Source organism: Kogia breviceps, chromosome 14, assembly GCF_026419965.1.
Source record: "Kogia breviceps isolate mKogBre1 chromosome 14, mKogBre1 haplotype 1, whole genome shotgun sequence".
In the NCBI taxonomy this organism is placed as follows: Eukaryota; Metazoa; Chordata; class Mammalia; order Artiodactyla; family Physeteridae; genus Kogia; species Kogia breviceps.
Genome location: NC_081323.1, coordinates 24,795,048 through 24,812,493, shown reverse-complemented (window position 1 = coordinate 24,812,493; position 17,446 = coordinate 24,795,048). Strand labels below are relative to the sequence as shown.

The 17,446-nt window shown below is 47.3% G+C and overlaps 1 protein-coding gene across 1 annotated transcript in view; it reads left to right on the top strand.

The window, feature by feature from the left end:
* Nucleotides 1-16,067, top strand: part of CHMP4B (charged multivesicular body protein 4B) — a 42,653-nt gene extending 26,586 nt beyond the window's left edge. Inside the window, exons 2-5 of the mRNA XM_059039108.2 lie at nucleotides 10,741-10,918; nucleotides 12,627-12,741; nucleotides 13,835-13,961; nucleotides 15,196-16,067. Of these exons, the coding sequence (XP_058895091.1) occupies nucleotides 10,741-10,918; nucleotides 12,627-12,741; nucleotides 13,835-13,961; nucleotides 15,196-15,260 (485 nt within the window). The 3' untranslated portion in view covers nucleotides 15,261-16,067. The remainder of the gene's footprint in view (nucleotides 1-10,740; nucleotides 10,919-12,626; nucleotides 12,742-13,834; nucleotides 13,962-15,195) is intronic.
* Nucleotides 16,068-17,446: the final 1,379 nt, after the last annotated feature.

The window sequence follows — 17,446 nt, the reverse complement described above, 5'->3', positions numbered from 1 at the left end:
CTTTCAAGTGGTTCTTTCCCTGGCCACAGGTAGTTTCTTCATACACACATACTGATCAGTATTCTACTCAATACTTGAGGGGGACCCTTTGCAGATCTCTAGAGTTTGTTCTCTCTCTGCAGCTCTCTCCTCTCTGGTACTCTCTCCTGTGAACTCTAGCAGTTTTGGTCTCCCCAGATTTTCAGCTGTTATCTCTTCAACTCAGGAAGTCTGCCAGGTTCTGCCTGGGTTTTCTCTCCTTGCACTGAAGGCAGGAAACTCAAAGCAATAAACTGGGGCAATTGTAGGGCTCACTTTATTTATCTCTCTTTTTTTTCTTTAATAAATTTATTTATTTATTTGTTTTTGGCTGCGTTGGGTCTTCCCCAAGAAGTTGGCTGCACGGGCATTCTCTAGTTGTGGTGAGTGGGGGCTACTCGTCGTTGCAGTGTGCGGGCTTCTCATTGCGGTGGCTTCTCTTGTTGTAGAGCACGGGTTCTAGGCGCCCGGGCTTCAGGAGTTGTGGCTCGCAGGCTCTAGAGCACAGTCTTAGTAGTTGTGGCGTACGGGTTTAGCTGTTCCGCAGCACATGGGATCTTCCCGGACCAGGGCTTGAACCCGTGTCCCCTGCATTGGCAGGCGGATTCTTAACCACTGCGCTACCAGGGAAAGCCCCACCTTGTTTATTTCTCATCTCCCAGAATTGCTGTCCTTTTTTGCCTGATGTCCAGTGTCTTGAAAACCATTGTTTCATTTCTTTTAGGTGGGGAGGTAGATCCATTCCCTACCATTCTTCTTGGCTAGAAGCAGGAGTGTGGATTTGGGTCTGCCAGTTATTCACAAGCTTTGAGAGTTTAGCAAGTTATTTAATCTCTCCAGCCTCCAATCTCCTCATCCATAAACGGGCTAAAAAGACTAATTCCTTACTGTGAGGATTAAATGAAGGAATAAAATACAAGGCTCTGAATAGGTGTTAGCTCAGGTTAGTATATGAAAAAAGAACACAGGGCCAAGATTTGAGCTCCATGCAACTATTAGGAATTGAGAAGAGGAGGGAAAGAATCTAGGGAAAAAAAAAAGCCAAGAAGAAATTGTTGTACGGGCTGGGGAACCTCAGGCTAAGGGTATCTCCCCAGAGGCTGGCAGAAGAGAGGAATTTCTGAAAGAGGATGTCAGCAGTCCTAGAACTTATAAAGAGATGGAGGATGAGGGCATCTGGGCCTGCAGTCTAACTGCAGTTACCTCTTCTCCCTGAATGACATTTGTGATTGATATTTGTGGCTAATGTTTGATCTGAGTGTTAACTTCCTCCACCCAGCTAGAGCAGCAGAGTTCAGAGGCTGGAAGTGGTCTCTGGTTTTTCTAACTCAGTTTGTGAAAAAGAGATACTGCTAATTTCACTGGACAGGAAAAACTTGATTATGTGAAATACTCGGGAAATGTATTGATGTTAATTACATTTTCCAATCACACAGGGTCAATCAGAAACAACCTTTTGTGTTTGTTTCAACCAATCACTGGAAATCTTAGAACTGTACAGTTTCACATATTGTTAGAGCTGGAAGAAGACCTTAGGAGGGAACTGGTCCACTCATATCCTTGATGATGAGTCTGAGGGCCTAAGAAATGAGGGGCCTTGCTAAGTGATGTAATTTGGTCTTGGCAGAGTTAGATCTAGAAGCCGAATCCAGGAGCACAGGACCTGGGTTGCAGGTTCTGTCTAGTCAGAGGTCTCTCCCTAGGAGTAGTGGAAGGAGCATTGTCCAGGGGCAGGTCACCTGGCTTGGATTCTTCCTTGGCCATTACTTCTAACCATATGACCTTGAGCAAGTTGTTGAACGTTTGGGGCTTCCATTGCCTGTTTTTAAATTGGGCATGACCTTAACTGCCTGAAGGCAAGGGGTTGTCCTCCAGAACTAAGATGTTGCGGGGTGGTCAGGTGTAAGGTGGTGGGCAGTGGTGGGTGCGGAGGTGAATTGGAGAGTATGTGCCCCTTCAAAAAGCACTGCTGCTACTGAGCTCCACTCAATTGTTGCCAGACAGCAGTGTGGGCTCAGTGTTGCCGGAAAATCTACGTTTTCAGAAGGAAGCCCCAAATCTGGATTTTTGTGTGAAATGTGCATTCAAATCAAATTTATGCATTAAGACATGGGACAACTAAGACAAATCTGTGGACTGTATGGGTGCACAATTTTAGCCTCTGATAACTGTTTAAATGAAATTCTGTGACCTGGTTGCCATACAGGAAAGAACCTTGCCTTAGATCCCAGAACATAGGCTATCTGACTGTGGCCCTTAAAAACCAAGGGCAGATCACTTTCCTTCCTGGGATCCTAGTTCCCCAGCCTGGCCTCGAGTTACCCTTATCACAAGGAGGTACTTCCTGGATGCCTGCTGTTCCCAGGAAGTGGAACACCTCCTCTTCCTGCCCAAATTGAACCCAGCTGCAGCAGAGCTGTGGGAAGCCATCATCTGTCCTTTCGGGGACAAGAGGATGCAGCCACACAGGCCTTTGCACTATTCCCCTGGGAGAGCCTGACTCCCCTTGGCCATTTTCTTTTACTCTTTATGGCCCAGGCCACTCCCACTGGCCCACTCTGGAATCATCTGCTGTTTACTCTGGGTCACTGCCACCTCTCTCCAAATGTAGTCACAGGGGAGGTCCCAGACTCGCTGTCCCTTAAACAAGCCCTGGACCCTTTGGTTTTAGAGTTCTAGGCATTCCAGTCGGGGTTAACACAGAAAAAAAGAGTGGACATGTGACAGGAGTTTGAGAAACCTTATCAAGTTCTTGTAGCTGTGGTCTCTGGGTCTTCTAGAATACAGAGGGGAGGTCATTTTAGGTCTTGGAAAAGATCTGGAGGCCATTACGGGGAGAGAGGACAGAGGGCCCAGCCCACTGGCCTCAGAAGAAATGACAGGGCAACACTGGACTTTCTGGAATGCCCCCCCTTCCCTATCTCAGTGCTGTTCGGCTCTTGAGAACCTTAAGAAGCTTGTGATCTAGGGAAGAGATAGGGCAAGTACGAGGAAAGAAGACATTTATTCTTTAAAACAAAAACAAAAGCCTCCCTACAAACTCCCTAACTATGTAAAATTGTCATCCCAAATGCAGAGGGGTTGATTAAATGGTTGGATTTTATCACGTGTATCTCTAACCAATTTAAAATCCACTAGAATTTTTGTTGTTGTTGTTGTTAGAGGCTTTTACTGCCTACTCTCATGGATTATCGATCAGTTGAGAGTCTCTGGGCAGACTGAGCTGCCCCTTGGATGCCTTTTGTGCTAGACTTCTGGCTTGTAGAATCTGTTGGGTGGGGAAGCACAGAGGCTCTCAGATCCCCAGACTCAGGCAGAAGCAGGCCAGCTGGTGCAGGGTAGACGTTCCTTCGTGGAGTAAGAACATGCTCTTTACAGATAAGCAGCCCGGCACTGATCCTACGCTTGCCACTGCTTAACTGCATGACTTGGGCAGGCGATAAACTCTTTGAACCTCAATTTCCCCATCTTGAGATGGGACACTACAGTACCTACCACGTAGGGTAGGATTTTGGGGGCGGACCAGTGAGCACATAAAGCACAAGCCATGGTGCCTGGCATCCAAGAAGCCCCCCATAGGTGCTAGCTGCTGTTATATAGTTCTCTCCACTGTGCCTCAGCTGTATACTGTTTCTTGGAGGGACACGCTGGGCTGGGGGAGGGACAGGAAGATACAGAGCTCCTCAGAGAGAATGTCAGGCACCGGCAAGGAAAGAGAGAGGCAGAAAAGGAAAATGCTCATGTTTATCGAGTATTTTCAGAGATTATCTTTCTCACCTGTCCTTGGGGTAGCTGTATCACTCCCATTTTCCATTTGATGAAGAGGTGAAATAATTTACCCCAGGCCAGTGTGAGCCAGGGCCAGGATTCTGACACCAAGCCCTGTGCTCTTTTCTCTGTGCCCCAGTGCTGGTACAAGTCAACCAAGACAGAGGTTGATGGAGCTTGTGTTGGGTATATAATCATGGTGGTTTTAAATTGTTTTTTCCCAAGCTGTTTTTTTTTGGCGGGGGGAGGGCGGTGTGGCACAGGGACTCGTAGTGGTATTGGTTCTTTTTCTACTAAAATAGGCTCTGAGAAGTCCTGCAGGTAAGTAATACCAGTGACCAACATGAACTGAACGTGTATGCATGTCTGGCCCAGTGCCAGGGGCTTCACATACATGTCTCATTTTAATCCTCACAATAACTATGAGGTGGGTTTTATTATTGCCTGAGGATTAGTGAGGTTAAGTAATTTGCTTAGAGTTTACTTGATTGTGCAGCTGAAACTCACAGCTGGATAGCTGGACTCTGTAAATGACCATTGTAATTTGATGTGACCCTGCATTTCCTAAGCTTATTTGACAGTGTCTTATCTTGCCTTTATCTTTCTTTACAGAACATACTTTCTGTTTGCTGTTTCAATGATTTTGAAGCAGTTTGTTAGATTGTTAATTGAGTGGGGCTTATTTCTTTCATCTCTGTCCATGTTAAACAGTTAAGGGGCTTTTTTCTTTCTCTCTAGAATTTTCCCTCTCAGGGAGTACTATACTCCCTGTGTGTTTGCTGATGAAGTCAGCCAGGGTTTCAGGCTCTGCTTTCCTGGTCATACACAAGTCCTTATTTTATCACTGCTAAATGGAGTGTATTAGCTCCAGGCCATGGAGAGCAAATTAGGGGAACTGGGAGATACAACACAGAGAAGGAGGTTGCTCTGAAAAATGCTGTCTGCACCTCTAGCCTGAACTCTCCAGCTGTAGGGGAATAAACACAGCAGTGTCAGGGACAGCATTCTAAGGCTTTGGCAGGATGAGACCCTGTTTTCCACAGGTGAGCCTGGGACACTGAGTGACGATGAACACAAAATCGACTCTGTCTGGGCATTTTGGTTTTGGAGACCTTTCTGTAGGTTCCTGGAACCTTTATATAAGGTAGAGAAATGAGAGCCCAGCCCTGCCCCCGCCTTCTGAAACTACAGGCAGGATCAGCAGCACCCATTCTGGGGAGAGTCCTCTGGAACCAGGCAGACCAGCACCTCTTTTCCGTTCTTTTTTTTTTTTTTTTTTTCTTCTAAATGGGGACTTAGGAGAGCATATCAGGTAGCTTTCCGGTTCTTTGATGTGTTAGCATGAGCTTTTATTTTTAATTTATTTTTGGCTGCGTTGGGTCTTCATTGCTGCACGTGGGCTTTCTCTAGTTGTGGCGAGTGGGGGCTACTCCTTGTTGCGGTGCGTGGACTTCTCATTGTGGTGGCTTCTCTTTTTGCGGAGCAGGGGCTCTAGGCGCTCAGGCTTCAGTAGTTGTGGTGCGAGGGCTCAGTAGTTGTGGCTTGCGAGCTCTAGAGCACAGGCTCAGTAGTTGTGGTGCACGGGCTTAGTTGCTCTGTGACATGTGGGATCTTCCCGGACCAGGGATTGAACCCATGTTCCCTGCATTGGCAGGCAGATTCTTAACCACTGTGCCACCAGGGAAGTCCCAGCATGAGCTTTTAAATGGGGTTTGCAAAAGGCAGAGTTTATGATTGGATGAAAGAGCATTAGGAGACTGTTTTCCTTATGCTGGGGGAGCTGCTGATTTATTTATAGTGACTTAATTTGGAGGTAACAGAGTTGAGGTGGTGGAAAGAGCCCTGGGCTGCAGACCTGGGTTCTAGTCCTGATTCTTCCTCTAACTCACTGTGGTATCCTTGCAGGCTGTGTCACCTTTTTTGGGCATCATTTTTTCTCAGTTTCTAATGAGATGAGTTGGACTTTGGGATCTCCGAGAGTCCTTCAAGCCCCCTCTGCCTTTGATGCCAAGATTGTAACTCTCATTTGGTCAGGGTTTGGCAGGACATCCAGTGCCATGTGGTACAGGGATGCTTACTAATAACCGTCCCTCCAGGAGGATGGGTTTCTTTGACGTTGGTGGTGAACTTTGTAGTTTTGACTTTAGGTCTTTTCTTGCCCATACACAGGGCAGATGACAGGTGACCCCAGCAAAGCGACTAGTGGCTTGAGGGCCAGGTGTGGTTCTCCTGGCTGAAGGTACACTGAACATCTGAGGTTTATTCATGGGCACAGTGAGCAAGGAGCATCTGACTGATTGCTGGAGGTGGGCAAAGCAGGGCTCCCTCAGCTTCACTGGCTCCCTGCCCCCCAGTAGCTCTGCCATGACCAAGCCACTGAAGGTTCTTCCAAATTCTCACTTAGCGTTGCATTTGTGGGTAAGTGTCCGCTGGAGTGTGTTTGTGTTTTCTATGTAGTTCATGCTGAGAGTGGGAAAGAACCAGCTCCCTCCTCCTCTCCCAGCCCTTGGACCTTCTGCTGCATGAATTCAGCTGTAGAATCTTGAGTCTTTGAAAGGACTAGACATCATCATTCATTCAGTGAGAGGATATTACTGGACCCTCCTTCTCCCCAATGCCTGAATCTCAATGTATTAGTCATTAGTGTACAGTTAGGAGATCTTAGCATCTGTTGAGATGCCCTGGGCTAATGGCCTTTATTCTGAATGCCCCCAGATCAGGGCAGGCAAACTTGCCCTCCTCAGCAACTCTTCAAAGATAAGTCTTAAGTCTGCCTTTGCCGAGGAAAAAGGAATGTCCTACCTAGTTGTACCGAACTGATCCATTCTTTGAAAATGGTTTCTGTACCAGTCACTAACAGATGCCTTGCAGGAGTTTCTGGTCCTGGGTGAATGAATGTCTTTTCCACTGGTCTCTCTGCTTCTTAGGGTATCTCTTCTGTATTTTTTCTTCAAATAGCTGTTTAGAGTTTCTAATGAAGCAACTGTCTGGAGACCAATGTTTATTTCAACATGGTTGGAGTTGTTTTTGCTTCAGCCTTCAGAGCCAATAAAGCTGGTTATTAGATTCTGTAATTGCCACTGTAATTACTCTCTTGGAACCAGCAAAGGCATAATTAAATATGGAGATTCCAAGGACTATTTTTTTCCATCTAAAAGCAACCTTTTAAACTTCTGTTGGCCTGGGGTGGATTTCAGTTGTTAAAGCATTGTGTTTATGAATGATACGGCGGGGGGGGGGGGGGGGGGGGGGGGGGGGGGGCAGGGTTCTTTGGCAGAAAAGGGATTTATTTGGACACCTTCTTTGAATATTTGGTTTAGATGAACTCCTTGTTAACCCAGTACTTGTTTTTATTTTTTTCCATTCCCCCCCCACCAGTTTTATTGAGATATAATTGACATATAACATTATATTATATTTAGGTGTATAGTGTAATGATTTAATGTATGTATATATTGTGAAATGATTATCAAAATACATTCAGTTAACATGCATCACCTCACATGATTACATTTTTTTTAAACCTTGTATTGAGAACTAAGTACTTGTTTTTTTAAACCAACCATCAGGAATTTGGAGACGTATAAGGCAAGATACTAAGAGCTAGCACATATTTATGAAAAACACTGGGTCTGGCCCTTTAGGCTTTGGCTATATATAGAAGCAAATTTTTGTGGTCAGCAGTAAGATTGGGATGGAGGCTGTTTTACTTGAAGTGGAACGGTCTGCCAGAAGAGAGGCATTTTTACTCATTTAGCTTGCCCTAAGTTATACTTCACCAGTGTGCCACATGTTTGTAAGATACGGGGTGGTTCAGGTGCTCAGAATATTTATGTTTACACATATTCTTGCAGCCCAAAGGCCGACCCCATGTCAAATTTCAAGGTTACTCTGCTCATGAACCATGTATGGAAAGGGGGAAACGAATCATGTACCCTTTCACTTTGGGGTTCTCAACTAGTTGAGAAATAACACAACAGGATTTAGATTGGGGTAAACAAATGGACTGTCTCTGCCAGAAGCGGTCCTGAAGAGTTCACTGCAAGGAGGGGAAGAGACCATGTGAAGCCTGAAGGCAGGAAGGGGAGCCCAGGAGGGCCAGGCTTTTCACTCAGGACCTTTTCCTCCCCTCAGACAGGGCACACCTCGTGGTGAGGATACAGGGGGAAGGGTGGGCCCTTGCAAAAGTTCCTGTTTTATGGACCAGGACGAATGCAGGGAAAGAATACTGCCTAATGACTGTTTTAGCCAGTGTTTCAATGAGATGTTATCTTTTCTCCATTGAGTAAGAAGTACACAGGAGATAAAATATGGGTGTACCCCACATGAGGGACCCTGCAGAGTATATGAAAAACTTAAAAAAACAGGTGAAATTGGAGATTCCGTTTAATATATATTAAGCACTTGCTGTTTACCAGTCATTGTGCTGGATGATGGTTTGTAAAGATGAATAATGTAAACATTATTTCATTCATGGGGGACTCTTGCTTACCTCCCTGGTATGTTTGGGTGTTTGCTTCCAGATAATTTATTGCTTGGGGGATTTTAGCAGCAGGGTGTAGATCAGAGAAATGCCAGATTGGCATGCAAGGAGTCACTGCCAATTGAAAATATACTCGAGCAAAAGTTAAAGCTGTTCTAAACCTATGATGTTAACAGGTAAGGAATGGTTTTAAAAATCAGAACATAGCTAACTGTATAAAATCAAGGCTTCCGCTACACTCAGGACACTGAGAAGCAAGGCAAATGTCATCTTGTTGTTCGTTCTGGAGAACTGTCCCAGTGTCACTTGCCATCATCCCGAGCCTGTGTGGGAAGAGCAGGGGCCTGGGGGTTTATACAGACTAGTGGTTGAGCCTTCCCCTCCTCTCATAACAGCAGGATGAGCCACTCCACCTTTCTTTTTTTTTTTTTTTTAATTTATTTATTTTATGTATTTACTTTTGACTGCGTTGGGTCTTGGTTGCTGCTCGAGGGCTTTCTCTAGTTGTGGCTAGCGGGGGCTACTCTTTGTTGCGGTGCATGGGCTTCTCATTGCAGTGGCTTCTCTTGGTGTGGAGCATGGGCTCTAGGAGTGCGGGCTTCAGTAGTTGCAGCGCGTGGGCTCAGTTAGTTGTGGCTCTCGGACTCTAGAGCGCAGGCTTAGTAGTTGTGGCGCACGGGCTTAGTTGCTCTGTGGCATGTGGGATCTTCCTGGACCAGGGCTCGAACCTGTGTCCTCTGCATTGGCCGGCAGATTCTTAACCACTGCGCCACCAGGGAAGCCCCAACTCCATCTTTCTGATCCCCAGTCTTGTTGGTGTGGATCTGGGATCTGTACCCTTGGACCATGTGGGAGGATTGAATGAGGAGGCGGGCAGAACTGCAGCAGCGGCCCTGCTTGCTTATTATGCAGCCAGCACTCAGTACACCTATTGAATCTTGACTGGTGAACAAGTTGTTATAGGCTGGGCTATGCTGTGGGTGATGGGGGAGGCTGAGGAGGACCTGGGAAAGGGGTATGTGTGGGACATTGGCCTCTGAAGGCTTGAGAATCACTTGTTGATTAGGGTGTATCTAAAGTCGGTTTCTGTGGAAAAGCAACACAGTATCCGCGAAGTCAGGAGGAAGCAGCCCCAGGCCCTGAACATTTGTATACCAGGACTCTCCCGAGATGCCTTCCATCTGCCATGCTGGTCAATGGCAAAGGGATTGGGAACGGGTGCTGGGGCTCCTGGAACCAGGCTTGTGGCGAGAATCCCAGTCCCTTGCCTCTTGCAGGGCCTTGCAGGCCACATTAAACCACGTGGAGGCTTTGTCCTGTGGGCAGAGGCAGCTGTTGCAGGTTCTTAAGCAAAGGAATGGCATATGGTTGTATACGTACTCCCTCTCCTGTGATCCCACAGTTCCCCGGACGCTCTCTGCTGCACTGGATGGTGCCCCCAGGGCAGGGTCCTGTCTTTTTCATTCACTGGGAGACATAACAGTTAGTATGGCAGCCCGTGGACTTTGGAGTTCCATACCTGGCTTAATCCCCTCTCTGCTGCCTACCACCTGGTCACCTGGTAACCTGAGTTGCAGAACCTCTCTGAACCTGTTTCCTCATCTGCTAAGAAGGGTGGTCATTTCTACCTTAAAGGGTTGCTGTTGTGAGGTACTACTTGGCAGGCATGGCTTAGTACTAGCAGAAGGTGAAGATGTTCAGTAAAGGGTCTTGGGGACTCCTGAGTGTGACTGCAGGTTGGATTTTTTGAAGTCATAGGCCATCTGACCATTCATACCTGAATGAGGGAGATAACAGGTTGAATGGCTTTTCAGCTTTTAATGAGGCACATTTCATTGTTCTTCAGATTTTTAGCAGTGTTTCTTTAGCCTGCTTTATCCTTTGGCTGGAGGAATTTTCCTGGTAGTTTTTGTCTGCTGCTTTTATTTTCGTATTTATTTATTTATTTATTTATGGCTGCATCGGGTGTTCATTGCTGCACGCGAGCTTTCTCTAGTTGTGGCGAGCAGGGGCTACTCTTCATTGTGGTGCACGGGCTTCATGGGCTTCTTTCTCATTGCGGTGGCTTCTCTTGTTGCAGGGCACAGACTCTAGGCACACCGGCTTCAGTAGCTGTGGCATGCGGGCTTCAGTAGTTGCGGCTCGTGGGCTCTAGAGTGCAGGCTCAGTAGTTGTGGCACACGGACTTCGTTGCTCTGTGGCATGTGGGATCTTCCCGGACCAGGGATCAAACCCATGTCCCCTGCATTGGCAGGTGGATTCTTAACCACTGTGCCACCAGGGAAGTCCCTAGTATAGTTTTCTTAGAAAATTGAATGTGCTTTTTGTGTAGGAGAGATTATTAGCTCTCTGTTATAGTGGAAGCAGAAACTGAAGTGCATCCATCACAGTTAGGGAGAAGGCTCAGTGAACTCTAGGACATTGCCCTGTGTCTGGGCTCTCTGAAACCCTGTTTTCTTCCTCCTGTGCAGCTGCCCTCCAGGCACTGAAACGCAAGAAGAGGTATGAAAAGCAGCTGGCACAGATCGACGGCACACTGTCAACCATCGAGTTCCAGCGAGAGGCCCTGGAGAATGCTAACACCAACACCGAGGTGCTCAAGAACATGGGCTATGCCGCCAAAGCCATGAAGGCTGCCCACGACAACATGTACGTGGCCACGGGGCACCCATGTGGAAGGGCAGTGCTGGCCCTGGAGTGCCTCAATCCCGGGCCATGGCCTTGGGCAGACCCCTTGACTTATCCATTCAAGCACCTGAGTTTGTTTTAATTTGCATTCTTTTTTGGAATGCCTTCTAAAATGGATTATGTGCCCTGCTGCCCTCAGAAGCAGATCTCATGGAATGAAACAGTGTTTTCTGAGTAATTCAGGATTATTGGGATGAATGTAGAGTTTCAAGCTGGAAAGGTCCTTAGAAGGTTCTCTCACCCAGTCCTCTGATCATCAAGGTGGGGAAGTTTGTCCCTGGGAGAGGAGGTGACTTGCCCTGGGTTTGTGTAAACTTGGATAGGACTGGGATTATTAGAATCAGTGCCCGTGACTTTTGCCTCCTGCTGTCAGGGATCCTGAAAAATGTGGTACATTTGAGGGCTTTAACTCCCTCTCTTCTTAGGTCTGTTTTTGATGGAATTTTCTGCCTCCCCCCTTGCTCTTGGGCTTTGGCTATCATGTTGACAGTGTTCTTGACCTCAGCATTCCTTTATGTGGCTACTTCTTATATACAGTGGCCTAAGAAACTAGATAACTGAGCTTGTTATATTTTAAATTAAAAGCCAGGGTAACACTAGGCTCCAGATGAGGGCCTCTCCCAAACAGAACAAAATTCTTCATTTGTTTTAGTGTTTGAACTTGGCATCGTATATTTGGGGGTGCTTGGAGCACTTTTTTGCTTCCTTTGGGTACTCAGCCACGCTGCAGAACAGGGACTGGCCAAATGCAGCCTGTGGGCCTGCTGCTAATTTTTGTAAATAAAATTTTATTGAAACACAGTTGTGTCCATTAATACATATTGTCTGTGGCTGTGTTTGTGGCACATGGCAGGGTTGAATTTTTGTGACAGAGATCGTTTGGCCCACAAATTCTAAAATATTTACTGTTTGGCCCTTTACAGAAAAAGTTTGCTGATCCCTGTTCTAGAAGTGTGGGATTGCAGGAAAAGTAGCCTTCAAATAACTGAGCTATCGTCTGAGGGGATGTTCACTGGACTGAGCTTCCTGAGTGAGGTCCATGTCTGCTTCATGTCCATGTTCTCCAAGATGCCTGGCGCACAGCACGTCTCAGTGAATATTGTGCATGCCTTGAAGTATACATGTGTATATTATATTGATTAATTGTAAGTTTATATGATTGACAGTGTTATAGAAAATAATTCTGCATTGTTTGCTTTTCCTTTGGGGCCTAGTAGAGGAGCCATAAGTGGATCTGTGTAGATGGGAAGGGCCTGTCAAATGGCATGGCTCTGTTTTATGATTTGTGATTTTACCTCCCACGGTGCAGAGTTGCCCTTGAGCTTGAAAAGCTACTGGCCCAGGAGTTCAAGTCCCATGGTCTCAACCATTGTGTTTACCAGCTTGCATGAGAGACCGTGACAATGGCAGCTAACTTTACCAAGCCTTATTTCCTTAGGGTGTTGGACTAGGCGATGTCTAAGGATGCTTCCATCTTCTTGATTCTGTGATCCTCTATTTTAAAGAGGAGGAAGAAGACAAAGTAAAGACAAAAAAGGAATTCCTCAGAGGGAATAATTGTGGGGCTGGGGCTGGGCAGCAGATTGCGGGGAGCGGGGCTTCTGCTTCTACCTCACAGGCCCTCTTTACACAGACTGTCCAACATGACATCTGTCTGTTTCATTTAAAGGGATATCGATAAAGTTGATGAGTTAATGCAAGACATTGCTGACCAGCAGGAACTTGCAGAAGAGATTTCAACAGCTATTTCAAAACCTGTAGGGTTTGGAGAAGAGTTTGACGAGGTGAGTGGTTTCATGCAGATCACAGAGGCTTCACAAATGATTCCTGGGCTGCCTCTGATGTGCTCTTGAAGCCTCTCTGGCAGGGAATACGTGGTTTGGAAATCACCAGTTCTCGTCCCTCCAGAGACTTGAACATAGACAGGGCATGGTATTAACCCTCCGTAATTCTGGGTTTTGAGGGCTGCTTTCACTGTTTGGGGAGCTTAGGTGGAGTAAAGGAACCTTTGTTGGGACCCCTCAGCAGACTGCAGGTCAATATTGGTTTCAACAGGTAGTACCTGCACGTTTCCGTGATGAGTCCTGGGCTCAGAGCTGGGGCAGCTGAGGTCACCATGCCCTGGAGAAGTTTACAGGATTTGCCCGCAGACAACTCTGATGTGAGATAAAGGTGAAGCCAAGGAAGGAACATTTAACACTTGATCCCCCCGAAGGATCTGTCTGGAACTTGGCCACCTACCAATTTCTGCTGTGGCAATTAGAACGTTGGGTCTCTTAGGTTTTTAAAATACAGTTACAGGCCCTGTACCTCATTCTGCCTTAGATTTGAGTCCACTGAAGGTCAGGCTCTCTTCATCAAACCTAATTCTTTGTGCTGATTCCCACTGTATAGCTGAGGAAACAGCCTGTGGCTCTTACCCTTGGACATTTACTACAGTCAAGGACACGTGCTTGTCCTTGGCTCCCAGCACCAGGGTTTTCATGTTTTCTGACTGGAGTTTGATGGACTAGTCAAGTTCATTTCAATTCAGCAGACATTCCTGAATATTCTCTCAGTGTGCCCAGTTCTGAGATAAAGAAATGGGAATGATAGAATACAGTCCCTTTTCTCAGGATGCTCACAGCCTGCTGCAGGGACCCCAGACGTAGACACAGCAGTGATAGCTCATAGTGCTCTGTGTTCACCAGTAGAAGTATGTTTAGGATGTTTTGAGTCACAGAGTGTGGACCTGGAGTTCATCTCCCCTCTGACCTTCTCAGAGGGGCTGTGGGGCTTTTAAAATATGAGCCATCCCCTGAGCCATCAGCTAAGAGGTACCACTGGAGGGGCTGGGATTCCCAGGTTGTCTCTCATTTTTTTGTTTGCTTTTACCAGGATGAGCTCATGGCAGAATTAGAAGAACTAGAACAGGAGGAACTAGACAAGAATTTGCTGGAAATCAGTGGACCGGAAACAGTCCCTCTACCAAATGTTCCCTCTATATCTCTACCATCAAAACCCAGTGAGTACTTCTTAGCCACAGTCATGACATACCCATGACCCACGTGGTGGGTAATCCTGTGGTTGGTTGGCTTCGGTTTGGGTCCTGAGTTGCCCAGAGTTGAGAACCAGATAGGATCTGTTGTGACAGCCCTAAAGACAGTGTCACCTGCTCTTTCCTAGTTTCTCTGTAGAGCAGGGTTTCTTAACCTTGGCACTGTTGACATAGCCAGACCATTCTTTGGGTGGGGACTGGGAGGGGGCCCTGTCCTGTGCTCTGTGGATGTCTAGCAGCACCCATGGCCTCTACCCACTAGATGCCAGTAGCATCCCCCTCCCCAAGTTTTGACAACCAAAAATGTCACCGGATTTTGCCAGATGTTGGGGGGTGGGGCGGGTCACAGCCAGTTGAGAACCATTATTGTAGAAATACTTCCCCTGTGTCACCAAACAAGGGGAGAGTTTGACAGCTCTTGCTCCCCGTCTAGTATCTTGTGCTGTGCACACCTGTAAAAGCCGGGGCCTCAGAGGTTGCCACAGTAGGAAGGAAACAGCTTTGGCTTTTTTAGAAACCTGGTTCTATAAAACCTTCACTTCCTTCTTCCTTGCCCACTCCTCCTGCTGCCCCACACTGTTTCACCCTTGGGTAGAAGTATTACACACAGAACTTCTAGAAAAGGTGAAGCTGCTTGATTTGGCATGGAGAGAGAGGCCAGGGAGCAGGGTGTGACCAGACTGTGTCACCTCACTCTCCCACAGATCAGGGGGAAGTGGCCCCTCTAGTTGAGTCAGCTGCCCGGGGTGGGGTGTGGGCAGAGGGGGTCCGGAGGCTGTCCAGCAAGCTGCCGGCAGTGTATAGAATAGAGGTGGATTAAGCCCTTGAGGTGGAAGGGGGTGGCGGGCGGGGATTAGAGCACTTCCGGGGTTCTTCCCGCTCTCCCCCACCTTGCATGCTCTGGGACTGAGGCCACGCATGGAGCCTGATGGACTCTCAGTGTAGAGTTCTCCCTGCTTTGTCTGGCTCCGGTGTTGGGGGAGGGGAGGTGCTGGGGAAAGTGTGCCTGGTTATCTGGAGTTGTATGTTGCAGCTTTTAGGTACAGAGAAGCAGTCTGCTGATAGCCTGGAGACGAGGCTGGCTGCAGGGGTGGGGCTGTTTTGTAGACACCATGTAGCGCAGCCCTGGCATCCAGCCAGAGTGTGTGGCAAACACTGCAGCCAGCCTTCCTAAACTAAGCAGCTTTTCCTCTTCACACAGCCAAGAAGAAGGAAGAGGAAGACGACGACATGAAGGAATTGGAGTCCTGGGCTGGTTCCATTTAACTGGTCCAGTGCGGGCTGGGCCCAGACAGACTCTGGTGGCCTGCGAGGTGGGCAGGCGCGTGCGTGTGGGGGGCAAGCAGGCCGTGGTGCAGGCAGGTTCCATCGCTCTCGAATCTCCCTCCAAAGCAGTAGGGCTGCATCACTGCTCACTCTGCATAGCATGGTCTGCACCCAGCGGTACAGGTTGGGGGGAGGGGGGTGGGGGGCTGGGAGGTGCCTGCTGTTTATAATGTTGAATTTCTGTAAAATAAACTGTATTTGCAAATCCAACATTGAGCTTCTGGCCTACGCTAACTCCACTGCTGAACCTCAATGGAAAGGGTCGACCATTTGCAGTTGAAATGATCTGAAAATGTAGCCTCTGTCCTTTTATGTCAGCTGACTTGTCGCACATCTCTTTGTAAGACTTGTATGGTACTGGCAGAAGAATCATTTTTTTAAAGCCATAGGCTTTTAACCTTGTCCTTGGTTGTAATAATGCATCTGATTTTGGTTTCCTCAAGAGCTGTATTTCTGTCCATCACGTGTGTATGGGCCCCCGTGTTTCCCACCCTGGCCCACTCCTCTCTCCCACTTGCCTGGTCTTTTTGGAGTTTGTGACACTGATTTGAAATGGATGGTGTTCTTTTGAGAGCGTGTGAGATTGTTAGAGTTAAATTCCAGCTATACATTTTTCTAACATAGCTCTAAGGTCCTTGTTGCTGTTTGTGATAACTGAGAGATAACTCATTGGAAACATGTGCATACATTTATATTCAGATGAAGTTATGGTTTGCACCATCTATTAAATATCTCGATTAATTTTCATACTTTGCCATTGTGTTTAATCAGTCTGTCGTTTGCTTTGGGAGTTGGCCCTTTCGAGGCCAGCGTGGTATCCAGTGGAGTCTGTAGAAACATGGAAGACTTGAGCATGATGTGTATCAACAATCTGAACCAAGAGCAGAGCGTGTCTTACTAGAAATGTGTTTAGGTTCCAGAAACCATGGATCTGTGACCTTCACCTTGCTTGAGGACCCTCTGGGCACAGTTCAGGAGTGAGTTTGTTCCTGTGTGGCTCCAGGGTCTTTCCTAGTTCTCCGTCAGCATCCATGGGCAATGCCAGCAGGACAACAGACCCTCCCTCCACCTGTTGGAAACATTGGTGTGCCCACTGACTAGGCCCATCTGGTGCCTTTCTTGTGGGGTGGAAGCGTAGGGTGACTGAGAATCTAGCTCACAAGTCCTAGTCTCAGGTCGGCTGTGACTTGCCCTGTGACTGTGACCCGGCCTCTTCCAATGTCTCTGGTTTTCCTTAGTCTTATACTACCTTAAGAATCTGGTGAACACTGTGGAGCCCCTCCTTCAGAAAAGTGGATCTGTGCCTATTCATCCCTAATTCTGCATGCAAATTGGCAGAATTGAGAGGATCGCCCTCCAGTACCCATCCCCAAACCGCTTGAGATTAAAACCAACCTGATCAACAAGAAGGTCCTACCGTATAGCACGGGGAACTGATATTCAATATCCTGGGATAAACCATAATGGAAAAGAATATAAAAGAATGTATATATGTGTATAACTGAGTCACTTTGCTGTACAGCAGAAATTAACACAACACTGTAAATCAACTCTACTTCAATAAAAAAATAAATAAGAAAAAAAGAAGAAGTCAAAAAAAAAAGGGCAACCTGAGTTCACAATTAAACATGCCATCGCTCACTGGGTGCCAAGCTGTCCACCTGCCCTGGATGACATTTTCCCATCTGTGAAACAGCGGGGCAGGACCAGATCATTTCAGATGTCCTGTCTGAGAAGCTGCTCCTGCCCTGCCCCTCACCCCTCACTGGTCCTCCTCCCAGGGCTGCCACACTTAGAATCAGGACTTGACCACAGTAGCTTGAAAATTCATGACTTGTCTGGATGTTGGGTCTGGACATTCTCAGAAGTAATGTTTACTGCCAGATTCCATCTTCTCAGCCTGCAGTTGGTGGTCCGAAGGCATCATTTAGTGTGGGAAATGAAGAGTGGACATTATGCTCTTCTCGTCACCTGCCTCAGGGCTTCTCACCCCAGGAATAGGTGAGGGGAGCTGGCACATCCAAGCCTCCAGCGCTGGCAGGTCTGAAGCTAATTCTTGGGCAGTGTCTGGGGCTCCTCTGAGAAAGAGCTGCTTAATCCTACTAGATGTGGGCTTTGTGCCGGGC